This window comes from Nannobrachium achirus (assembly GCF_963921795.1).
Source record: "Nannobrachium achirus genome assembly, chromosome: 19".
In the NCBI taxonomy this organism is placed as follows: domain Eukaryota; kingdom Metazoa; phylum Chordata; class Actinopteri; order Myctophiformes; family Myctophidae; genus Nannobrachium; species Nannobrachium achirus.
In genome coordinates, this window is record NC_137826.1 from 60791696 (window position 1) to 60818162 (window position 26467).

Below are 26467 nucleotides of genomic sequence, written 5' to 3' on the forward strand. Positions count from 1 at the left end.
AGCGTTACGTTGGGTTCACCTTGACGTGGTGTAGGCTTAGCGTTACGTTGGATTCACCTTGACGTGGTGTAGGCTTAGCGTTACGTTGGATTCACCTTGACGTGGTGTAGGCTTAGCGTTACGTTGGATTCACCTTGACGTGGTGTAGGCTTAGCGTTACGTTGGATTCACCTTGACGTGGTGTAGGCTTAGCGTTACGTTGGATTCACCTTGACGTGGTGTAGGCTTAGCGTTACGTTGGGTTCACCTTGACGTGGTGTAGGCTTAGCGTTACGTTGGGTTCACCTTGACGTGGTGTAGGCTTAGCGTTACGTTGGATTCACCTTGACGTGGTGTAGGCTTAGCGTTACGTTGGGTTCACCTTGACGTGGTGTAGGCTTAGCGTTACGTTGGATTCACCTTGACGTGGTGTAGGCTTAGCGTTACGTTGGATTCACCTTGACGTGGTGTAGGCTTAGCGTTACGTTGGATTCACCTTGACGTGGTGTAGGCTTAGCGTTACGTTGGATTCACCTTGACGTGGTGTAGGCTTAGCGTTACGTTGGATTCACCTTGACGTGGTGTAGGCTTAGCGTTACGTTGGGTTCACCTTGACGTGGTGTAGGCTTAGCGTTACGTTGGGTTCACCTTGACGTGGTGTAGGCTTAGCGTTACGTTGGATTCACCTTGACGTGGTGTAGGCTTAGCGTTACGTTGGGTTCACCTTGACGTGGTGTAGGCTTAGCGTTACGTTGGATTCACCTTGACGTGGTGTAGGCTTAGCGTTACGTTGGATTCACCTTGACGTGGTGTAGGCTTAGCGTTACGTTGGATTCACCTTGACGTGGTGTATTTTCTGATCTTTTTAACTCAACCTCTGCCAAAAAAATACCCCTTTGTACCCCTTCCCTGCCATGCCCGAGGAACCCGAAGATTTAATAAGCTTTAATTTAAAAAAAAGATTTTTATCGAGACGGAACTAAAATAGGCCGGAACTAATGCTCCGTGATCGGTTTCTACACGGACACATTATTGAGCGGACCAGTTAACATTGAGACCGTAAACCGGAAGCGGCTGTCCGTCATCAATCCTCTATTCGTCGGCTTTCTGTGTAAACACGGCAGCTTAAAGACGGAGAACTTATTGATCAATTGAAAAAAAATAAAAGGATTTGAGAAGCTGATGGAATACGCGAACACACCATGCATAGCAGTGTTCGATCACGCACGATGGGAACTGGATTAGCGGCCGCTTCAACAGGTAGGAGAAGCCAGCAGTGAAAGACATAGAAAAAAACTTGGGGCTCCTCGGCCGTTAACTACGAATGACAGACATTTGAAGCATTTGAAGGGAGATTTGGGAGCCGACGCATTCGCCACTTTTAGAGACCAATTTATTGCCGAACGGCCAAATTCATTAATGATTGCATTCTTAGGTTTTCATATAAAGTAATAAATTATGTCTCCAATGTAAGTCGAGTACGGTACGCGCAGGCCCCAAGACGACTCCCAACCCCGTTTAAAATTGCTCGTTTTCCTCAACTGAAGGAGAATGGCGATGATTAGTGTTTTTTTAAAGACGAGCACATGGAAAACGGCCACCACGGTCCTTGCTAAGACATAAAAAAAAAAAAAAAAAAATCTAAATGATAAAAAGGAGGAGAAAATGTTTACCATATTTAAGCATGTAATGGTATATATAATTATATATATACTATATATAGACAATTCTATTATAATATTTACCACTTTTTAGTACAAAAGGGAACTTGGCTTGTAGTGTAATTATGGTGGGTGTAGAAAGCAGGCTTAAAGGACAACTCCGCCCTCTAAGGTTCTCAACCTGTGGGTGGGGACCCCCAGGGCGGGTCGTACAGATCCCTGTCCTCTTTCTGCACAGACACTCTCGTTTCGCCGAGCGGTCGACCGCGGGTTGTTTGTTTAAAAGAGAAGCTGTGCAGCTGTGGGTGCGCATCGCGCCCCCGTCTTCTCCCCACGTTACATCTGAACATTAACTAAAGAGAAATGACCTTCTATTGAGCCTTAAGGGGAGACAATACTCATTTGCTTGTGCAAATCGGTCTAAAAGCGCCAAATGTTGCCCAGATGTATCCAGATGTAGCCCAGGGCTTGCTCTAATGGTTTAGCTAGGGCGCCCGAGTCGGCGACCTTCGGGGTCGCCACAGCGGCCAAATCAAGTTGGACTCCCATGCTCTAAGTAGCATGTGAGGGGTCTAACTAGGGGTTTGTCATGATGCTGAATCCATTGCAAGCATTTGTTTTGCATGAAAAACATTCCTTGGGCTAAACATGGCCTAACAAAAACTGTGAAAAGTGATTATTCGTCACTAAACCATCGTTTTGTTAGGCCATTTGTAGCCCAAGGAAGGTTTTTTGTGCAAAACAAATGATTCAGCATCATGACAAACCCCTAGTTAGACCCCTCACATCCTACTTAAAGCAGATCTTTTTTCTGGGTATTTTCCTCCTGTATAGAAAGTCGATGGGAGCCCAACTTGAGGCATTACATTTTGTATAACACGGTTTTTGTATAACACGGTAGATCTGCTATTTTCACAATTTCTGCCTTTTCTGCCAATGTTTAATTTGTCATTTTAGAGGTATTAAAAAGTCCTTAAATGGTCTCTTTAGAAAGATACCCTCTGTACACTTAAACTTTATGTTGGTTTGTTTACTGTTGAGAGAGAAAACAATGTTGCACATTAAGTTAATCATCTGGGGACCCCCCCCCCCCCCCCCCAAATAATTTGACCCCCTGGGGGGTCCCGACCCACAGGTTGAGAGAACCACTGATTTTTTAAACCAATCAGATTCCAGTCTGGATGTTGCTGCTGCTGGGGGCCTTTATAGACGAGGTCCAATCACAGCGTCTGGTCTTTATAGACGAGGTCCAATCACAGCGTCTGGTCTTGAGTTCAGACGTCTCAGCGTTCCTTTCTAGACCAGCGGGGGGGCGGGGGGGTGGGTAGGTGGGGTACATCGGTGGGGTCCCCCCCCCCCCCCCAGGCGGTGTGACAACGTGTCGTGCGGTGAGGGAGGAGCAGTTGAGTACATTTTGACAAAACAACAAACAACGTTGGTTGGGTGAATAGGCTCTATGCATATACGCCATGTTGTTCTACTTCCGGGTGTCTTTGGACTTCCTTCACAGGTGTTACTGATGATACTAATGAAGGCTCTGTTTGATTTATTGTACAGTGGTTCTTTCATTTCAAGCACCACTTGAAATGCACCCCATAACTCAGTACAAATGGAATCAACAAATGGAAGCAAATGGACCCTTGCGGGTCCATTTGCTTCCATTTGTACACTCTGAGAGTTACACACCTGTATGGGGACATTTGGAACCCTCTCAAGGTCACTTTGAGACCCACTGGTGTAGCAGAGTGTTTCCAGTGAGCCAACATGCACAATATCAGCACCCTGACTCTGTTTGAGCAGAATGGAACAGAGCCTTCATTAGTATCATTGGTAACACTGACTCTGTTTGAGCAGAATGGAACAGAGCCTTCATTAGTATCATCAGAAACCCTGACTCTGTTTGAGCAGAATGGAACAGAGCCTTCATTAGTATCATCAGAAACACTGACTCTGTTTGAGCAGAATGGAACAGAGCCTTCATTAGTATCATCGGTAACACCTCTGAAGGAAGTCGAAAGACACCCGAAGTAGAACAAAATGGCGTAAATGCATATAGCTTATAAACGGCAGAAAGTCATGGGAGATTCGACGCACTGGGGGGGGGGGGGGGTGCTTTTCTCGTGCGTGTGTGTGGTGTGTAGTGTTTTCCATGGGTGTGTGTGTGGTGTGTAGTGTTTTCCATGGGTGTGTGTGTGGTGTGTAGTGTTTTCCATGGGTGTGTGTGTGGTGTGTAGTGTTTTCCATGGGTGTGTGTGTGGTGGGGCATTCACCAAATATTCCAATATCCGAATATCAAAGTCACTATTCGCCAGTTGTTCACCGAAGTCGAAAAATCGCTTTTCTTTTTTTTTTTCTTTTTTTTTCTCTCTTGAGTTGTCAATGCCCCTGGTGGATGAATTTGTTAATGCTCTATTTTACCAGGGGTTCTCAAACCTTTTTAGGCCGTGACCCCCCAAAATAAACATATTTGAACTGGGACCCCCAAAATAAACATATTTGAACTGGGGACCCCCAAAATAAACATATTTGAACTGGGGACCCCCACCCTGACAAGCACTTGGAATTAGCCAGTAGCTATGCCCCCGCCCCTAAAAGCTTTTGTCCAATGCTAGCTTAGCAACCGGCAGGCAGGAAGTTATTCTAAGCTAGCACATTGGACAAAAGCTTTTTGGGAGGGGCATAGCTACTGGCTAATTGTAGGTATTACAATTAATGTGACTCGGTTCCGCAGATAAACTTTGCAAGGCGTTGTGAGCTTGTAGATCTGCTATTTTCACAATGTTCGCCTCTTGCTTACTTAATATTTGACAGTTGCGCCTGTCCTGTCCAATATTCAACTATTGGAATACTTTGAGATCGAATAATTAGAATACTAAAAAATCGAACCTCTGTTCGAAGTGGAGCTGTGTGTGTGTGTGTGTGTGTGTGTGTGTGTGTGTGTGTGTGTGTATGTGTGTGTGTGTGTGTGTGTGTGTGTGTGTGTGTGTGTGTGTGTGTGTGTGTGTGTGTGTGTGTGTATTGCAGTTGATGCTCAGGGCAGGCTAGACTCAACAGCACCTCTCTGGTCACCCAGGGTACTCAGGCTACACCAGAGGCTACATACAGACAGACAGACAGACAGACAGACAGACAGACAGACAGACACACACCGCCACGTATAGGGAGCTTGTGTTCCACACAGCTCCAAAAAATCACTATTCGTGAATGCCCTAGTGTGTATGTGTGTGTGTGTGTGTGTGTGTGTGTGTGTGTGTGTGGGGGGGGGGGGGGGGGGAGTCTTCCGTGGATGGTGTGGTGAGCTGAGGCGATGGCTCTCTCTCTCTGCGTGTCAGTGTCTCTCTCTCAGCTGTCGTCCTCTCTCTCTCTCTCTCTCTCTCTGTGTCAGTGTCTCTCTCTCAGCTGTCGTCCTCTGCGGCATGCGACTGCTCCAACAGGCGAACGTGCGTGAAGGGGAAGTGTCCGCGGCGGCCTTTACACTCTCCCTCCCACTGGCCGTTCACGTTGATCTTTGTCACCTTCACCGTGTCTCCCACCTGATGACACACACACACACACACACACACACACACACACACACACACACACACACACACACACACACACACACACACACACACACACACACACACACACACAGGTCAACAGGGTAGCCTTCGTACAGCGAGGCGGCGTGCGTTCCCTTACGCAGTTTACTGTTCAGGCATTTAGCAGACGCTTTTAATCCAAAGCGACTTACAATAAGCAGGTAATACATCACTATAATAAACAAGATAATATGTCAGTACATCAACAGCAATATAACAAATGCATATGAATATCAATCTAGAAAACAATATTAGAGAGGAAACGACCGCTTTGCCTACCCAGGACGGAGATGTGAGAGATTAGGAAAATCTTTTGTACCGGCTGCCCTTAAGCTGTACAACGAGACACATAACGGACGCTTGAAAAGGTCTCCCTTCCTAACTTAGACTGACGGAACTATTGCTGTATTGACTTTGACCTCTAAGGACCTTCCAGGGAGAGTGCTCATGTGCGTCTTGCGGTGACACGCTTCCTAGTTTCTTCTTCTCTGAGCTGTCTTCTTTTTTTTTTTTTCGCACTGATTTTTGACATTGCACTATTAGGTTGTGTTGGTCGTTTCTGAGTATTTTGCTTTGTTTAACAATGACAGTGAGATACTTGTTGCACTAACTAGCATTGACTGCTTTGGTCTCTTTTTGTAAGACACTTTATGTATATATACTTATATATTATTCGCCCCCTCTATTGATGCACCTTCTCTTTATTGGTACTGTACTGCTCTTGTTTTTTGTTTTTTCCCTCTTATCTATATTTTTTCTTACGTCTCTGTAACTTTGTAAATAACTGTATACTGCTATGCTACAACTGGACAACTGAATTTCCCCCTTGAGATAATAAAGGTATCTATCTATCTATCTATCTATCTATCCATCCATCTATCTAAAGGAGAAAAAAAAGGGATTCTAAAAACCTAAAAACAAATGCTAACTAGCTTCCTGTATGGTCATTGAGTGTTACTGTAGTGCTATGGGTTTAGGTGGAGTCTGAAAAGGTGAGTCTTCAGTCCACGGCGAAAGCTAGCGAGTGAGTCCGTTGTTCTGAGTGCGACAGGGAGTTTATTCCACAACTTTGGGGCCAGGAGGGCAAACTGTCTCGGACGAGTGGATTTTTGTCCTGGGGTTTTTAGCGAGGGTTCTGTCAGCATCCCTGTGTTGGCTGATCTAAGTGAACGCAGTGTTTCTCAAACTTTATTGCACGGCTTGGTTGAATGCTTGATTCTGATTGGTCGAGCGCTGAAATCAGCGGTGAATTATGGGCGCATAAATAATGACCGCTCCGCTCTATAATTCACCGCTGCTCATCAACGTCTCAGAGCAGCTGCTGCAGTCAAGCTGCACTGTGAGAATTTAGTGCCGTATCCAACATGTCAGCCATGTAAACAAACACACAGCGTCATTTACAACTAAACGTTGCTCTCAAGAATGTTTTTAGAAACATTTGAAGTGAGAAATAGACGACGCAGTATCAGAATATGGATTCTATTTGATCAACACTTCCTTGTTTGCGTGGAGGAGACGTTGTGCTCTGTGGACGACCAGTGCAACACTTTTACTGCTGTAAGCAAGGACATATTATGTTGTTTTTTACTTGGGTAGATGTATTAATGTATTTAGTAAGTAACCGTGCAATAAGCGGGAGGTGGAATATCAGGTTTAGGGATGTGAAGAAAAAAAAACGAAAATCGACTCATGCTCACCGCAACTCAAAAAGTATGAGTCGAAAAATCGCTTGTTCAAAAACGTTATAAGCGTTAAGGTTTTCCAAATGTGAGAGGACCGGTGTGTGTGTCTGTGTCTGAGACGAGTGCATGTCTGTGTTGTGCATGCATGCATCGTAGATTCGCATGCATGCAGCGCTAGTCAGGTCCGCGGACTACTGGTTGAGGAACACTGCTGGACTGGTCTGATGCACGCGTCATAGCAGTGACTACTGGTTGAGGAACACTGCTGGACTGGTCTGATGTACGCGTCATAGCAGTGACTACTGGTTGAGGAACACTGCTGGACTGGTCTGATGCACGCGTCATAGAAGTGACTACTGGTTGAGGAACACTGCTGGACTGGTCTGATGCACGCGTCATAGCAGTGACTACTGGTTGAGGAACACTGCTGGACTGGTCTGATGTACGCGTCATAGCAGTGACTACTGGTTGAGGAACACTGCTGGACTGGTCTGATGCACGCGTCATAGCAGTGACTACTGGTTGAGGAACACTGCTGGACTGGTCTGATGCACGCGTCATAGCAGTGACTACTGGTTGAGGAACACTGCTGGACTGGTCTGATGTACGCGTCATAGCAGTGACTACTGGTTGAGGAACACTGCTGGACTGGTCTGATGCACGCGTCATAGCAGTACGCGCTGACTGGATGTGTTTAGTTTTCCTCCTGCCTCTGCATGCATTCTTGACACGAAAGCTCGCTTGTTATGGCAGCGTCGCCGTTGTGTGCAGTGATTTTGTCAAGATTGACAATAAAACACAACACAAAATACACTACTCGACGTTAATGCGACACACCCGTGGACGCGGTCGGGGAGGGAGAGCGAGGCAGACCAAAGCTCCACATTTGATACACTAGCCTGGGGTGCCAGCCAGAGCGCTCCCACTACGTTCCATGGACTTTGTCACTCCGCTTCTAGTCTCTAGAGAACAGACTCCATGCTAACGCAAGGAAGAGCAATTATTTATTATAATTATTATTAGGGCTTTGATGCAAGTTCTGATGGGTGCAGCTGCATAAGTTGTGTTGCTTAAAGTAATGCGCCGTTGTGCTCTCCTCTCAGCTGCTGCTTAGCGGAGAAAAGAAAGTGAAACAAGTCGATCGACGCCGTTGATTTTCGGCCTCGACACGTCGATTCGCAAATAATGCGTCGATTAACATCCCTACTATAGACTATATAGTCTATAGGAGATGGTAGAGTTAACAGACCTATAGACCAGGGGTTCCCACAGTTTTTTATCTCAGGTCACCCCATATATATTGTTTTAATCCGAGGCACCCCTACATTATAATTTTCACTCCCAGCACCTTATATTTATAACATATCGTCGTTGTAGGGTGGAAACCTTGTATGTCCAAAACCGTTGGTTTTGTATTTATCATCTATAAAATGTACTAAACTAGTGAAAACAGCAGATCTAAAAGCACACAACGCCTCGCATCTGTGCTTGTAGATCTGCTGTTTTCACTAGTTTTGTGCGACAGTCTTGTATGATGAAGCAGGGCTTTGCTTTACCAAAATACGTACACATTTGAAACTTGAAGATACGAGGTTTCTGCCCAACAGTGACGATATTTTAGTGATTATGTTGCGAGGAAAACGTTGAGATAATAGCCATTTTGGTTAGAACTTACTGGAAATAACTTTATACTTCAAGTTTAAAATTATACTAAATATATTTTCAAGTGTCCAAATGAATTCCAAATATTACCCAATGATCTCGCGGCACCCCTGGACTGCCGTCACGGCACCCCAGGGTGCCCCGTCACCCACTTTGAAAACTCCTGCTGTAGACTATAGTAGATGGTAGAGTTAACAGACCTATAGTAGATGGTAGAGTTAACAGACCTATAGAGCAGTGAGGAACACAGTGGGTTCATACAGTGTTTGATAAGCAGACACACACAGCTCTGTGTTCACACTGAATGAATGGAGAGCAGGCATTCTGTGCATGTACATGTGTGTGTGTGTGTGTGTGTGTGTGTGTGTGTTCTCACACCCATGAGTAAGCAGTTCCATCCACAGGACATTGTGGCTGAGAATCACACACATGTAGGACTGGGCAGAATGGATTTATAGTTATTGCAGTATTAAGTCAATGCTTACCGACGGTATGGCGGTATCTCAATAATAGTCTTAAAAGACAAAGAAGCGGCCGCACACACTGTAACCAAAGTGCCAATATTTATTTGGGGCGCAGAGTAAAGTGTCGCGGTATCTCCCCAAAAAGTTGTTTGAATGGAAAAAATACATTTAAATAAAACAAATATATATTATATATTCGCAGTTATAAACTCGACACGCGGTATGCATTACACATATGCGGTATGCATTATTGCACCCAGCCCTAAACACATGTAGGCCTTATTACATAATCCTCTAATCGCTATTATTTTGTCATAATCGTGTCCATATTGAAAAACTTTCATTCATTTTCAAAAACAGTGGAATCTACAAGCTCACAACATGATCTTGTGAGCTTGCAGTTCTCCTATTTCCACTAACAAAGATTTAAGTATGATGTTATATATATATTTGACAACTTCATGACACAAGTTACTACTACTACTACTACTTATGTAGAACATGAAAACATGACACTTCATTTCAGAAAGGTTGCTGACTGACCCCTGCTCTAAAGGTTCTTAAAGGTTTAAAGGGTCAAACTTGTTCTTCTGCTATAAAACCAAAATGTGGAACGCCCTACCGAAGGCCTTAAAGGAGTGTGGTTCCCTAGCATCCTTTAAAATCACCCTATAAAACCACTTACAGGCGGCAGCCATTCACAACTGGCAATAACAAACCTAGCCCAGCCTCCCCTGACCCTTCTCTGTATTTACCTACTGTATATATTTTTTGCACTGTTTTTTTTTTTTTTTATTTACTTTTCTTTTTTGAGCGGTGGTCACAACGCTCCTATACGTGGCCGTGTGTGTGGGTCTGTCTGTCTGTCTGTCTGTAGCCTGCAGTAACCTTTTCTGACCACACATGTTAACACAACTAGTGCCTCTTAATCTGAAGGTTGCTTGGTGCCTCGGTGCCACGCAGTTTCCTCCATAGGCCGCCGCTATTATTTTGAAGGGCTGGAAGGGGGTTGTTTTTGTTTTTTTGGATTATCACTTGACGGCAACGATTACGTCATCTAGTCACATGACAGTGTGGGACAAGAAGAGGAAAGATGGCTGCGCCCTGCCTTGTGCCTTGTTTACATTTAGATCTGCTGCAAAATGTCTCAAAATGGCTATTTTGTTTAAATGAAGTTTCTTTATGGGCCTCTCCATTGACTTAACATTGAGGAGCTTCACTTCGCGTGCACGCCCAACGTGCGTTGTAAACAAATCGCCGACATTACCGATGCGGGCGGGACCGGAGCGACGTACAGTAAGTAATCATATCTTTACTGTATATACAGTAAGATTCAGTCCTCACCGTCAACGGCGCCATGGTATTAACCCTTTCAATGACGGTGAGGACTGTCAACGGCAGCAGAACAGTTAAGGGAGGGGCGCAGGGCGCTGTTGCACACACACACACACACACACACACACACACACACACACACACACACACACACACAAGTGTGATTTTTTCTACTATATCTACTGCATAGTACTGTGTTCTATCCGTCTGTCATTCAATGTTATATGAGGTACTTCAATGGTTTCCTATGGAAATAAGCTTAGTCTTTTTATGGATCTCCTTTTAGTAGACCTTGTACCAGTGAACTGTACCGTCATGAAACTGTACCTTTATAATAAGTTATAATGTATTATAATAAGTTATAATGTCTTATAATAAGTTATAATGTCTTATAATAAGTTATAATGTATTGTAAAGGTTTCTCTACCTCCAGTGCCAGGGCGGTCTTGTCGTAGGCGTTAGGAACCCTCTTCTGGATGGCGCGGGCGAACACGGGTCCGTTCTGCAGGTTGGGCAGCTGGGTGTTGGCCACCACGGGCTGGGCGTACTGCCCCGGGTCCCCCGGCAGGGCCCCGGGCCCCGGGGGGCCCGCCGAGCCGTCCGGGGCCAGCAGGGGCCCCCCCGGGCCCCCCGCCCCGGGCGTACCGGGGGGACCCCCCGCCCCTCCGGAGGTGGGCGAGGCCGGACGGTACTTCTCCACGTAGGGCACGGGGATCATGCCCGCTCTGCCCTCCTGGTTGGCAGCGTTCCACCACTGTTCCTCTGGCTTCTCCAAGACTCGTAGGATGTCACCTGAAGATTAGAATAATATATTATATTATATTATATTATATTATATTATATTATATTACTACTACTATTATTATTATAATTATTATGGTTCCACCACTGCTCCTCTGGCTTCTCCAAGACTCGTAGGATGTCACCTGAAGATTAGAATAATATATTATATTATATTATATTATAATATATTATATTATATTATATTATTATCATTATAATTATAATTATTATGGTTCCACCACTGTTCCTCTGGCTTCTCCAAGACTCGTAGGATGTCACCTGAAGATTATTATATTATATTATTACTATTATTACTACTATTACTACTACTACTACTACTACTACTACTATGTGTATTTTTAAAGCGAACGTTTGTAAGAAATTTGTCTTCTGGGTGGTCCTTGGACCAACATATTTTGAGATGGGGGTCCGTGGCCAAATACATGTCATTTTGGGGGTCCTTCACATGAAAAAGTTTGAGAACCACTGACATAGTAGTCTCTCAAGAACAGACTAACTGAGCTCCAGTTGAGTGAAAAGGATCTTTTCTTTGACGATGGCTGACATAGAAACGTGTTTTTAAAAAAAAAGAAAAAACATAGAAGGATTCAAAAGACACATATAGAATTGGGTCAAAATTGTGTGAAAAATTTTCAAGATCTTTTTCAAAAATAGCAGATCTACAAGCTCATAGCGCGGCACTCGGGTGCCGCATTGCAAGCTTGTAGATCTGCTGTTTTCTTATTTTTTGGGTAGTAAATTACTTCATACTGATGGATCCATCCCTGTGATAAAATGACCTCATACCGATGGATCCATCCCTCAGATAAACTCACCCTTGCGGAAGGGCAGGTCCTCCTCGTCGTTGCCGGGGAAGTCGAAGAGGGCCCGCACGAACTCCGCCTCGTCCGAGGGCCCCGGGGCCACGGCCGACGCCCCCGACACGAAGCCCGCGTTCTTGGCCTTGGAGACGGGCTCGATGAGCGTAGTGGTGTCCAGGTAGTGGATCTTATAGAACTCTAGGAGGGACGGGAGCGCCTCGAACTCCTGGTCCCCGATACGGAACCTGGGGGGAGGCAGACCTGAGACAATATATAGTGTTAATTATAGTGTTAATTATAGTGTTAATTTGATCTTATAGAACTCTAGGAGGGACGGGAGCGCCTCGAACTCCTGGTCCCCGATACGGAACCTGGGGGGAGGAAGACCTGAAAGAATAGACAATATATAGTGTTAATTATAGTGTTAATTATCTATCTATAAATGCGAGAAGTCTCTGCGTGTGTGTCTGTCTGTCTGTCTGTGTGTCTGTAATCCGCGTATCTCGAGAACCGTTCGTCCCACCGGCTTCAGATTCGGCACGCGCGTTCCCCGCCGCGGCACGGAGTGCAGTGCCGGGTCTCGACCCGACCCGACGCACGGTTTTCCCGAACCGGCGCGAAACTTTCGGAATCTCCTTATGCGGGGTTGATTGTTGACATCAGCTGTTCCGGAGGAAATCGGCGAAAGCTCTGACTCATTGTGACATCACTTCATAAAAGGCTCTGACATCACGTACGCCACATGAGTCAACAAAAAATCTCTGTGAGTGTGTATGCATGTATGTAATCCGCGTATCTCGAGAACCGTTCATCCCACGGGCACGCGCGTTCTCCATATATGGGCGTTCGTCCCACGGGCACGCGCGTTCTCCATATATGGGCATAAAATGAATGCCCCCATATATGGGCATAAAATGGATTGCAGACAGACAGATACAGATATCTCCATATATGGACATAAATGGACAGAGGCAAACAGATGGTCAAAGATCTCCATATATGGGCATAAAATGGACGCAGACAGACAGATACAGATATCTCCATATATGGGCATAAATGGACACAGGCAAACAGATGTTCAAAACGGGTCCTATGACAACAGGTATAATGAGGTTTGCATTAAAGGGGGAACCAGCACTGTGTCTGCAACACAGTTGGAGGCACAGACAGATACTCCATATATGGGCATAAAATGGACGCAGATAGACAGATATCTCCATATATGGGCATAAAATGGACCCAGAACTATAACTGCAGTGATCTCCATATATGGACATAAAATGGACACCGACAGACAGACAGACAGACAGACAGATACAGATATCTCCATATATGGGCATAAATGGACACAGGCAGACAGATGGTCAAAACGGGTCCTATGAAAACAGGTATAATGGGGTTTGCATTAAAGGGCGGGGCATTCATTCCCTATTTACATTGTTCCGAGTTGGCCAGGTCGCCGACTAGACGCTGCTTCTAGTATAGACAATAATACAATCAATAAAAAACACCTATAGTCTTGTTCTATGTCTGTCCAGTCCCAAGAGATGATCATGTCATCATGACAATGACCTTTTTAACCCCCAAACCATCTCTTTAGAGCAGTTGTTTTATTTGTGTTTGTTATGTGAAAAGTGGGCTTATGTGTTTGTTATGCCTCAATGTGATATCAGTCCAACGTGTCATACAAAATGTAACGTCATTGTGAAGTACAGTATAACATGAGAAAAAAAAAGTGTAATTATTTGTCAAAAACAGTCAACATCTATCTATAAATGCGAGAAGTCTCTGCGTGTGTGTCTGTCTGTCTGTCTGTCTGTCTGTCTGTGTGTCTGTAATCCGCGTATCTCGAGAACCGTTCGTCCCACCGGCTTCAGATTCGGCACGCGCGTTCCCCGCCGCGGCACGGAGTGCAGTGCCGGGCCTCGACCCGACCCGACGCGCGGTTTTCCGAAACCGGCCCGAAACGTTCGGAATATCCTTATGCGGAGCTGATTGTTGACATCAGGCTGTTCCGGAGGAAATCGGCGCAAGCGCTGACTCATTGTGACTCACTCATAAAAGGCTCCGACATCACGTACGTGACATGAGTCAACAAAAAATCTCTGAATATCTCCATATATAGCATATATGGGCATAAAATGGACGCAGAATCACAAAGATCTCCATATACGGGCATAAAGGGACACAGACGGATACAGAGATCTCCATAAATGGGCATAAAATGGACGCAAATGGCATATATGGGCATAAAATTTACGCAGAATCACAAAGATCTCCATATACGGGCATACAGGGACACAGACAGACAGATTCAGAGATCTCCATATATGGGCGTGAAATGGACGGGAACTCCTGTCCTGGTCCCTGATACAGAACCTGGGGGGAGGCAGACCAGAGAGAATATAGGGTTAATTAAACCTGTTAATCAAAGCTTAATGTTAATTAGATCTTATAGAACTCCTGGTCACAGAGACCTGTAAGGAATAAGGTTAATAATAATGAATCAATTTAACCCATTAGAAACCTGAGTCAGATTGTACAAAGTGTCTTCTAAAGCTAAACGGCTTTCTGAGGGGGGGGGAAGTAAAATACATATTTTAGTTCCAGGGTCCCCCAGAATCAACGATTTCACTGTGTTTCAAAAAGTCTCTAGATATGGCCAGCCTTTAACTTTTCGTCTTTCAAGCTGCACGTGGCAGATATGACACATGACCTAAACATACCAAAAGATTACTGCCATATTTGACAACTTTATACTTAAAAAAAATAAATAGTGGAAATAGCAGATCTACCAGCTCACAGTGCGCTGCATCGCGATGTGCAGTGAGCTTGTAGATCTGCTATTTCCACTGTTTTTGAAAATGTCTGAAAATATATGAACATTTTTCAACATGTAACTGACTATGACCGTTATGAGTAAATAACAGTGATCATAGGGGTGTGTAATGAGTGAGACAGGCCTGTACAACCAGCAGCATTAATAGTGATCATAGGGGTGTGTAATGAGTGAGACAGGCCTGTACAACCAGCAGCATTAATAGTGATCATAGGGGTGTGTAATGAGTGAGACAGGCCTGTACAACCAGCAGCATTAAATATTAAACCAACACACAAAGACCAGGAGTTGTGTAACCTTCTGCAATAAAAGGACAAGCAGCCTGTGTGTGTGTGTGTGTGTGTGTGTGTGTGTGTGTGTGTGTGTGTGTGTGTGTGTGTGTGTGTGTGTGTGTGTGTGTGAGACACACATTCCAAAGACACCATTCTACATCGTCAGTCCAGCTGTGACAGCTTGTTAGCCAATAGCAGCACTCATTCATTCATTCATTCATTCATTCATTCAGTTCTATTTGTTGATTCATTTCTACTGTTTTAAATCAGGGGTTCCCAAACTGTTTGGTCTCAGGGCACCACATGAATATTTATTTTTCATCCGAGGCACCCCTACATTATATTGTCGTTGTCGGGTGGAAACCTTGTATGTCCAAAACCTTCTCTTTTTGTGTTATTATTTTTTGAAAAAAATCACACCCAATGTGAAGTGAGTGGTGGTCGTGCTTGCATAACATCTTCAGACTAGGATTTGAGTCTAGGATGTACAGGCTATGCTACACACACACGTTTTGCTACGGCAAAACGCTGAGGAAAAAGGCTACAGACACACACACAGCCACTCTATGGAGCGGTTTACCACCACTCAATGATTTAAAATAGTGAAAATAGCCGATCTACAAGCACACAACGCCTCGCGATGTGTGCTTGTAGATCTGCTATTTTCACTACTTGTGTGACACTTTTGTATGATGAAGTAGGGCTTTTATTTTACCAAAAAAAACATACACATTTGAACCTCGGAGACACAGGGTTTTTGCCTGACAGTGACAATATTGATCATTTTCACTCCCAGCACCTCGTTATATTTATAGCATATTTTAGTGATTATGTTGCGAGGAAAACGTTGAGATAACAGCCATTTTGGTTAGAACTGACTGAAAATAACTTTGTACTTAAAGTTTAAAATGATACTAAATATTTTTTTAAGTGTCCAAATAAATTCCAAATATTATCAAATGATCTCGCGGCACCCCAGGGTGCCCCGTCAAACCCCTGCTTTAAAGCATTCATTCATTCATTCATTCAAGTATTGATAGTTTTCCTTCATAATACTGATTCCCATATCCATAACTTGCTGTATCGGTACATAGATACAGATATGTAACTCTGAGTGTACAAATGGAACCAAGGGGTCCCTGCTTCATCTCTCTCTCAGCTAAGGGGTACCCTGCTTCATCTCTCTCTCAGCTAAGGGGTCCCTGCTTCATCTCTCTCTCAGCTAAGGGGTCCCTGCTTCATCTCTCTCTCAACTAAGGGGTCCCTGCTTCATCTCTCTCTCAGCTAAGGGGTCCCTGCTTCATCTCTCTCTCAGCTAAGGGGTACCCTGCTTCATCTCTCTCTCAGCTAAGGGGTCCCTGCTTCATCTCTCTCTCAGCTAAGGGGTCCCTGCTTCATCTCTCTCTCAGCTAAGGGGTCCCTGCTTCATCTCTCTCTCAGCTAAGGGGTCCCTGCTTCATCTCTCTCTCAGCTAAGGGGTCCCTGCTTCATCTCTCTCTCAACTAAGGGGTCCCTGCTTCATCTCTCTCTCAACTAAGGGGTCCCTGCTTCATCTCTCTCTCAACTAAGGGGTCCCTGCTTCATCTCTCTCTCAACTAAGGGGTCCCTGCTTCATCTCTCTCTCAGCTAAGGGGTCCCTGCTTCATCTCTCTCTCAGCTAAGGGGTCCCTGCTTCATCTCTCTCTCAGCTAAGGGGTCCCTGCTTCATCTCTCTCTCAGCTAAGGGGTCCCTGCTTCATCTCTCTCTCAGCTAAGGGGTCCCTGCTTCATCTCTCTCAGCTAAGGGGTCCCTGCTTCATCTCTCTCTCAGCTAAGGGTTCCCTGCTTCATCTCTCTCTCAACTAAGGGGTCCCTGCTTCATCTCTCTCTCAGCTAAGGGGTCCCTGCTTCATCTCTCTCAGCTAAGGGGTCCCTGCTTCATCTCTCTCTCAGCTAAGGGGTCCCTGCTTCATCTCTCTCAGCTAAGGGGTCCCTGCTTCATCGCTCTCAGCTAAGGGTTCCCTGCTTCATCTCTCTCAGCTAAGGGGTCCCTGCTTCATCTCTCTCAGCTAAGGGGTCCAGCCTATGGTTACTGATGATGTTGGTATTGTTTTTTTTATAATAGTTATAAACAGTGATATGAGGTATAAATTAAACATTGTTTTGCTGTTGGTATTTATAACAAGACAGATAAAACCTAGTCTCCATGATAGGAGTGTAGTGCTTTATAGAGTTATGAACAGTTAAACACGCCTGTCATGTTTCAGGGCTAAAGAAAAATGATAAAGTATTATTTAATTTACCTCCTGTAGACTGCCTGACAGTGTCTGTTAGCTGTGCTGTTGATAATGTAATGTTTTATACAGTAATAACATTATAAATATTGATATAATGATATATTTACCTCCAGTAGACTGTCTGTTGTTAGCTATACTGTTGATAATGTAGTGGGACACCTTGCTGTTCCCGCTAACGGACAGTACATTACTGTGTTTATAGTGTTGATAACAGTAATTTAATGTTATTTACAGTATTATAGTGTTATATTAAGGTATATTTACCTCCAGTAGACTGTCTGTTGTTAGCTATACTGTTGATAATGTAGTGAGACACCTTGGAGTTCTCGCTAACGGACAGTACATTAATGTGTTTACAGGGCTATAAACAGTAATTTAATGTTATTTACAGTATTATAGTGTTATATAAGTATATATTTACCTCCAGTAGACTGTCTGTTGTTAGCTATACTGTTGATAATATAGTGGGACACCTTGGAGTTCTCGCTAACGGACAGAACGTAGTCTCCCGGGCTGGTGATGGAGTCTTTATAATGTTATAAACAGTATTATAATGATATATAATGTTATATAATGATATATTTACCTCCAGTAGACTGTCTGTTGTTAGCTATACTGTTGATAATGTAGTGGGAGACCTTGGAGTTCTCGCTAACGGACAGAACGTAGTCTCCCGGGCTGGTGATGGAGTCTTTATAATGTTTTACAGTATTATAATGATAATAACAGTATTATAGTGTTATATAAGTGTATATTTACCTCCAGTAGACTGTCTGTTGTTAGCTATACTGTTGATAATGTAGTGGGACACCTTGGAGTTCTCGCTAACGGACAGAACGTAGTCTCCCGGGCTGGTGATGGAGTCTTTATAATGTTTTACAGTATTATAATGATAATAACAGTATTATAGTGTTATATAAGTGTATATTTACCTCCAGTAGACTGTCTGTTGTTAGCTATACTGTTGATAATGTAGTGGGACACCTTGGAGTTCTCGCTAACGGACAGAACGTAGTCTCCAGGGCTGGTGATGGAGTCGCGGACCAGGAACACGCCGTGCCGCTGGCCCTGCAGAAGCCCCACGGCCTCCTGGCGGCTCAGGCGGCCCCAGAACCACCCCGCCCGGTCCTCGGCGTCGAAGTTCCCGGCCATGACGGCCCCGACGGCGGCTACGACGGGCGGCCGAGCGCTACAACTCCAGCCCGAGGAGGCTTCAGGACGGCGGCGCGGAGTGGGAAGAAGAAGGCCTCAGTGAAACTCATGCAACAACAAAAAAACAACCAAAAAACTACTACTTTTCTTTAAAAACAAAGTTTGTTTTTTATCGCCGTCGCCGCTGCTTGTTGTTGGCGCGGCTCCGCGGCATAGCAACGCAACGGCGGCGAGGATTGAGGGATGAAACGGCGATAAACGGCTGGAAAAAAGGCTGTTTTTTGAGGCTTATTGCTGGCCGTTAAAGTGCAGATTTGATCCCAGCACTGGAGAAAGAAAGTCTGGGAGGGAAATGGCGGAAATCTGGGAGGACAGGAGGGATGGACGATGTGCTGTGACGGGGGTTTTCCCCAACGGGTCTCGGGGCCTTAAGCTGGATGCAGAATAGAACCGAATTCAAAGGGAAACATTTTTTTAAACTCAAATGTTTGCTGTTCTGGGGGTCCCTGGGACAAAATGTTTTGAGATGGGGGTCCGCGGCCAAATGCATATCATTGTGGGGGTCCTTGACATGAAAAAGTTATAGAACACACGTTTTATTCATAAAACTGTTAGGATTTAGCAGATATTTGTAGAATCGGCCTATATCAGTGGTTTAAGGACACCCAAAATGACATCCGCGGACCCCCATCTCAAAATATGTTGTTCCAGGCCCCCCCCCCCCCCCCCCCCCCCGAAGCAAAGATGTGAGTTAAAACCGTTCCCTCTGCATGTTGGTTCTTGCCTTAACCTGGATGTAGAATGGAAACACGCAGCTCAAACCCGTTGGTAAACCAGAGGTGGAGGGTTGGACAGCGGGGTCAGGTCGCTTTGGGAGTTGCTCATCCGGTTCTGGGTCTCATACCGGATACGGAAACGTCGCATGCAATGTAATGTGTGCGTGTCAATGACCGGATACGGTAGGCGGGCTCTAGACCGGATCTCACTGCTTGGTTCAACAATGGACACCAGGCTTCCCGCGGGTGCTGCGGAAAGCCTGGAAAAAAAAAGGGGGGGGGGGTTGCCAGGTTTCAGAGAAACAAGTAAAACTGCCTGAGTTTTTGAAAAATGGATACAGCCAGCGGTGGTGTGAAGTAACTAAGTACATTTACACAGTTCTGAGGTATTTGTACTTTGCTTGAGTATTTCCAGTTTCCAATTCTTTACTTCTACTCCACTACATCTCAGATCAGAATAGGTGTACTTTTACTCCACTACATTTATTTGAGCACTTTAGTTAGTTACTTTGAAGATATAAACGATTACATTATAAATCATACATGAATCCTGTTTTAGCCCTGTACATTTTGATGCCAAATACTTTCATACTTATTTATAGGCTACATATAAGTATATTATATATATATATATATATATATATACATTTGTAACATTTTATTGTATTTTGTGTTAAATTCCTTGCTTTGTTTCATTCATTCTCAGCTATCAGACTTTCTTTCCTAGTTGAAATGCACTTCTGTGAATCAACACTAGATGTCGCAAAGATACTGCATTGTTATGTTTGCACTGTGTAACACTGCAGACTCCCGTGGAAATGTTATTCTCCTCTACATACAACGTAGAATAAATACAACGGTACAGTGAACTGTAGTGTACCGTCATGAAACTGTACCTTTTCCTATGCAAACTTCTAATAAAGTCTTCAATCAATCAATCAAACATGACTTGTCATAAATGTCATCCTTGTGTCTTGCAGTGTTGTGCTTGTTATGTGAGGTTGACTATTATTGTCTGGGTAGCCAAATTGTCATGAGAAGCTCGACCAATCCTCAAGCAAACACCACTCCCCCATTGACTCAATGGACCTAAGTCACCATTATCGATAAGTCCATTGAGCATGGACAGATCCATGTTGATGACAGGACTCTAGACATACTGTGTGCCGCTTTGCGTGAGTTTAGGGCAAACTCAGCACGAGTAGTGTCCAAAAATGTGTTTTGCAAGAATTGGCCTCATGGTGGCGCTAGAAGGCTAGAATTGATTGACTTCATTAGAAGTTTGTGTAGCACCCCACAGTTAGTATCAGCCATGAACCAGCGACAACAGCCCTGCTAATCGGGCTCAGCCCTATTAGCACGACTGGTTGTGCGTTGGACTGGCGAGTGGGAGTCCCGGGTTCAATCCCCGCTTCCGCGTATCACTACAATCTGGCGTTGTCGGCAGGATGAGGAGCGTAATGTCCTCGTGAGGAGGAACAGTGGCACGTCGTGTGCGGCGGTCTACGGCGTGAACTGTGAAGCGCGAGGGCGCGCTCCAAAAGACCTGGGGGGTGAATGTAGCACCCCACAGTTAGTACCAGCCATGAACCAGCGACAACAGCCCTGCTAATCGGGCTCAGCCCTATTAGCACGACTGGTTGTGCGCTGGACTGGCGAGTGGGAGTCCCGGGTTCAAACCCCGCTTCCGCGTATCACTACATTTGCATAGGAAAAGGTACAGTTTCATGACGGTACAGTTCACTGGTACAAGGTCTACTAAAAGGAGATCCATGAAAAGACTAAGCTTATTTCCACAGGAAACCATTAATTAAAGTATCTCATATAACATTGAATGACGAATAGAACACAGTAGGCCTACTATGCAGTATATGTAAAGAAAAGAAAATGAGAGAACACAAAAAAAAGAAAACAGTAAGTCTAAACAAACAGTAAGTATATGGGTGGGTGACGTGACGTAGCGTTTTCGCTGTCCTCGGTGTCAAACATGTATAAATAAAAAATATATTTGTCAAAAACCTTCTGAATATTGTGCAGGACATTAAGCTTTATGTGACCTTACTCAAGATTAAAACATTTCATTCCTCATTTCTTCAGAATCTTCAACCAAACATGGTAAATGTCATCTGGTGTGACTGTCCCGACCTTGTTTCTCAAAGTGGGAACTTGAATAAAACTAAGAAAAATAATTGCTAAAATTCATTTAAAAATGAATTTAGGCAAAAAAAAAGTGTCTATTTGTGAGCCTATATCTTTTCAAAGTCCAAGCATAATGTTTTCAGTCATTTCTGATCAAAAAGATTTTGTCCCCCAAACCAAAATCATCTGGTGTGACACTAGTTTGGAAAAATTAAACAGGCAATAATTTGGACACCTACTGGGCTAGAGAGGTCCTTCTTCTGTAAGGCACTCCCAGCACAACTGCAAGACAGGTGTCTGAGGTGAGTTATGATTTTAACATTTTCATGAGTGAAAAGTGTGGCACTTCTGGATGTCATCTGGTGTGACACCTTTTTCATTAATAAAGCAAAAGTTATTTGAAACTTTGGTCATAATTACATGTAAATCTAGGTTGTTTTGTTATAGCTAGCATGTTGTTAGCATGCTAATGTGTACCTGGTAGCCTCAAGGTAGTCCTAAATGCAGAAAACGTCATCTGGTGTGACACTTCGTCATCTGGTGTGACATATCTGCTTGTCACGCCAGATGACTTGATTGTCACACCAGATGATATATACTGTATTTTCCTACAGACATAACAATAAATAACAAGTCCCATGTTTCTTTTGTCCATTTAAAACATTTTAACATGTTTAAAACAACGTTTTAAACATTTTTACATAATTTAATTTAGCTTCATTCGGTGATACAGCAAATTCATCAGACAGAGCAGAAACCCCTTCACAGAAACCTAAACCTTATATTGTGGTAACACTTTATAATAACTATCCGTTATAAGCAGTTAATATAAGACACTTGACAACAGAAAATGGGTGGTACAGAAAATGTGATTTTATTATTTCCAAAATACACAAACATGGAGAACTCACTGATGTGTTCAACCAGAGGCTCAGTGCGATTGCAAGTCATCAGCTCAACTGGCTTCATCAGGTGAAGCAGTTCAGACACATCAAGGAGAGCATCCAACCCAATGAAATGGTCTATAGACTTTTCTGAGAACTATGCATGTAAACTAAACACAGAGATTCAGGCGTTTCATTTTGGTGGCAATAGGCCGCAGGCAACAGTGCATACCGGAGTTGCCTACTCAGTCAGTGGCTCCCAGTGCTATGCCACCATTTCACAGTCCTTACGCCATGATGAGCGTGCTGTGTGGGCACACATCAAGCCAGTTATTGATGATTTCCGAGGAAAACAAGACAATGCAATTGACACCCTGCATGTCCTCAGTGATGGGCCAGCAACCCAGTACCGGAATCGCACAAACTGCTTCCTCATGAGCAGCATTCCTTATACATGGGGATTCAAGAGGGTCACCTGGAACTTTTCAGAGCGTTCCCATGGAAAGGGCGCACCTGATGGTGTGGGAGGGGTGCTGAAGCGTAAGGCAGACATGTATGTCCTCGGAGGCAGTGACCTACAAACACTGAGGGATCTGTGTGAGTATTTACAGAAGTCCTCTGAAAAAGTCACTGTCATGTGGATCGAAGAAGAGAAGATATCCAACATGGATGAAATGGTCCCTCCATCAGTGCGTCCAGTGACTGGCATCAGCACTACGCACCAGGTTCTTTCTATCTTCCCAGGAAAGATAGTTTACAGAGACCTGAGTTGTTTCTGCCAGTTTCCTCAGATCTGCACCTGTCACAACCCACGGAAATTACAGTTCGACCAAGTCTCCAGGGCTGAGGTGCCAGGTGACAAGACAAGTGATGAGTAAGTATAACTAAATCATTCTCTTTGCCAATTTTATGATACCTGTAATTGTACCTGTTTAATGACAATAAAGTAACTTATGTCATCCATTCATTCCTTTTCTTCCTTAACTAAGTGGTGGCCCATCTGCGGAACTGCCCCCTTCCCAGGTCAGCTGCAGGCCCAAAACAGCTTCCGGAGCTCAGTGAGTATAACATACTTGGCAAACTTGAGGACTTGCTAGTAATTACATTTTACTACTAAAAACAATCTACCTGACAAATAAATTACATTTAAATGTCTCCTCCTGAAGGTCTTCTACTCAGGTGCTGGACACAAGTGCATCTATTGGAGAGGCCCAAGCTGAGGATTCAGACACCTCCTCAGATGAATACACACAAGGACAGTTTGTCATAATCAAATATGAGGGAAAGCCATATGTGGGGCAGATTGTTACCATTAATAAGGAGGGGCTAGAGATAAACTGCATGAATCAACTTGGAAAAATTAAAAATGGTTTTGTCTGGCCAAAGGGGCGAGACTGCATTTTCTACAAAGAGCAGGAAGTTGTCTGTGGCATAGCAGAACCGCAACAGGGCAAACGGTTTGCTACCCTCACCAAATGTGACTGGCTGATGTACAATGCAGTCTAAATGTCTATACCCTCACCAAATGTGACTGGCTGATGTACAATGCAGTCTAAATGTCTATCCTAATCTAATCTAATACTTTTGTACTTTCACTCACTGGACTGGACAATGAGGTAAGGTAGGACCCGAGACAAACATAGCGAAAATAGCTGATCTACAAGCTCTCAACGCATTGTGCTGCGAGAGCTTGTAGATCAGCTATTTTCGGAGTTGCACAACCCAGCACTCTTTAGCTAGTGGAGATGTGGTGTAACGACATGATTCGTAAATAAATTTGTTCAACTCAAAATGCTGTGTTCAAGTTCAGGAGACTTCGGAAAAAAGTAATACACCTGAATGCTGAGTTGTTTCCAATAATTGGTGTTAATAAAATGTTGCCTTGGCTCCCAGTGTGGCTATGCACCTTATTGTCTCTTTAAGATCCTTCTGCCGTGGGCCGGCAGAAGACTTAGGTGTGCGTAGCATTCCTGTGCACATCCTCATCATCCATCTACTACTACAATTATTTGTTATCCTATGTTAAGGCCCAACAATACTATCCTGTTCAGAAATATTAAGGCCATGTTATTTAATGTTAAAGCAATTTTACTGTTGCTGTTTTTCCTGGGTAATTGTTTAATCAATCAGTAAAGTTCAGTACTCACTAATAGGTAGGTTAAAACACAGTTTGCTTTGACACATGAAGATATGGTCATCTGGTGTGACACTAAGTCATCTGGTGTGACATTCCAAATAGTGAGAAATCATACCTTTATTAATGATGAAACCGAAAAAATGTGTATGGTTTACATAGAAAATAGTATCAGGAAGAGTCACAAATATTTGTGTAATTTTAAAGAAAGTTTTTGTCAGAATAAAATTAAAATATGTTGAAAGATCGACAACATGGGCCTCACACAGAGTGTTGATTATGAAAAAAATATACAGATTCAATTAATTTTCATAAAACTATAGTGGATCACAGGTTAGTTATGATAAAGGACTTTGATAAAGTGAGTGACTTAAGAAAGGTGTACTCCATTTTCATTTTATGAACAATTATTGTCATGTCACACCAGATGACGGTTTTAGGCACAAGTACAACAAACTGCTCAATAAAGTCTGATTCCAATAAAATATCTAAAAACAAAATGTGTTTCCATAAAGTTGAGAGTGAGTAGAACAAAAGTAAATAATTTTTATGCCTGCTATTTAAAGTTTTTTAAAAAACATGTTTTTTGGGGCGTCACGTCACTGACCCACATACAAAGAAGGGGCAGGGGAGGGGAGGGTTGGGCTAGGTTAGTTTTTTTTAACCAGTTGCGAACGGCTGCTGCCTGTAAGTGGTTTTTCAGGGCAATTTTAAAGGATGCTAGAAATGTGAGAAATGAGGGGGTGGAGGTTGTGGTTTGTCAGCCAAGGAGTGTGTGTGCAAAGTTTGGCATGGATAGGGGCAGCGGTGGCGGAGATATGAGTAGGGGAAACGTGTGACGTGTGACGTGTGACATGTGACGTGACTGAGGAGGTTTTGCTTGTAACTGTGACCTGACGGTTGCAATCAATACAATAAGCAAGGTAACATCAACATCAATACATCAAATGCAATCCCTATGACATCATTCTCCCACCACTATGACGTCATTTCTCCCATCTCTATAAGACATCACGAACACAACGTACGCGACGGAAATGTCGAAGGAGATTCGATTTTGGAAGTTTAGAACTTTAGAGGTGAATTTGACTTTTGGGTGGATTTTCCACATTGGACGAATTACGTTGTGACTTCAGAAAACAAGAACAACGCTGGAATAAATAACCCCAGAGGAGGAGCCTTTAGGAAGAGAACACCGTCCGTCCGGACCATGGAATCCGGCGGCGGCAGCGGCGACGGCGACAAGTCGGTGCTGTTCGTGTGCCTGGGGAACATCTGCCGCTCGCCCATCGCCGAGGCCGTCTTCAGGAAGATGGCGGCCGAGGCGGGCGTGGCGGGCGAGTGGCGCGTGGACAGCGCCGCCACCTCCAACCTGCAGACGGGCAACAAGCCCGACCCGCGCGCCCTCTCCTGCCTGCTGGCGCACGACGTCCCTGCCGTGACCAAGCACGTGGCGCGGCAGGTCAGCAAGGAGGACTTCACCTCCTTCCAGAACATCCTCTGCATGGACAAGAGCAACCTGAGCTTCCTGAAGAAGAAGGCCAAGACGCTGAAGGAGTGCAGGGCCAGGGTGGAGCTGCTGGGTTCCTACGACCCTCTGAAGCAGACCATCATTCAGGACCCCTACGGAGGAAGCCAGGAGGACTTTGAGACCGTCTATAAGCAGTGTGTGAGGAGCTGCAGGGTGTTCCTGGACAGGAATAAGTAGCGCAGGGGTCTTCCAGCATTTTCAGGCCAGGGACCCCTTAGCTGTGAGAGAGATGAAGCAGGGACCCCCACAACCTGTTCATATATTCCATATAGTTTCATTGTTTGACAGCACAATCATCAGAGTATTTTGGATTCATGTCAATTTGTGTTTTCAGATATTCAACCACTTGAACCGTCAATACTTAATAAAATTGACCTAACCCTTTGTACTTAGTCTGCTCTTTTTCCCCTCTACACCAAAGCTCTTTGCCAAAAATAGCCGATCTACAAGCTCACAAGGCCTCGCAGCGCGAGGCGTTGTGAGCTTGTAGATC

At 44.3% G+C, this 26467-nt stretch overlaps 2 protein-coding genes across 2 annotated transcripts; one reads left to right on the forward strand and one right to left on the reverse strand.

Annotated features, from left to right (window-relative positions):
• Positions 1-4797: 4797 nt before the first annotated feature.
• crk (v-crk avian sarcoma virus CT10 oncogene homolog) lies at positions 4798-18510 on the reverse strand (the record flags this gene model as incomplete). The annotated part of the gene is made up of 4 exons (XM_080748514.1): positions 4798-5173; positions 10795-11159; positions 11987-12232; positions 18291-18510. 4 exons carry the CDS (start codon positions 18508-18510, stop codon positions 5036-5038), a joined length of 969 nt encoding a protein of 322 aa, XP_080604640.1. The 3' UTR covers positions 4798-5035.
• Positions 18511-25653: 7143 nt separating this feature from the next.
• Positions 25654-26151, forward strand: LOC308304969 (low molecular weight phosphotyrosine protein phosphatase-like; the record flags this gene model as incomplete). The annotated part of the gene is made up of 1 exon (XM_080749592.1): positions 25654-26151. The coding sequence occupies one exon, from the start codon at positions 25654-25656 to the stop codon at positions 26149-26151; it is 498 nt and encodes a 165-aa protein (XP_080605718.1).
• Between the last annotated feature and the right edge of the window lie 316 nt (positions 26152-26467).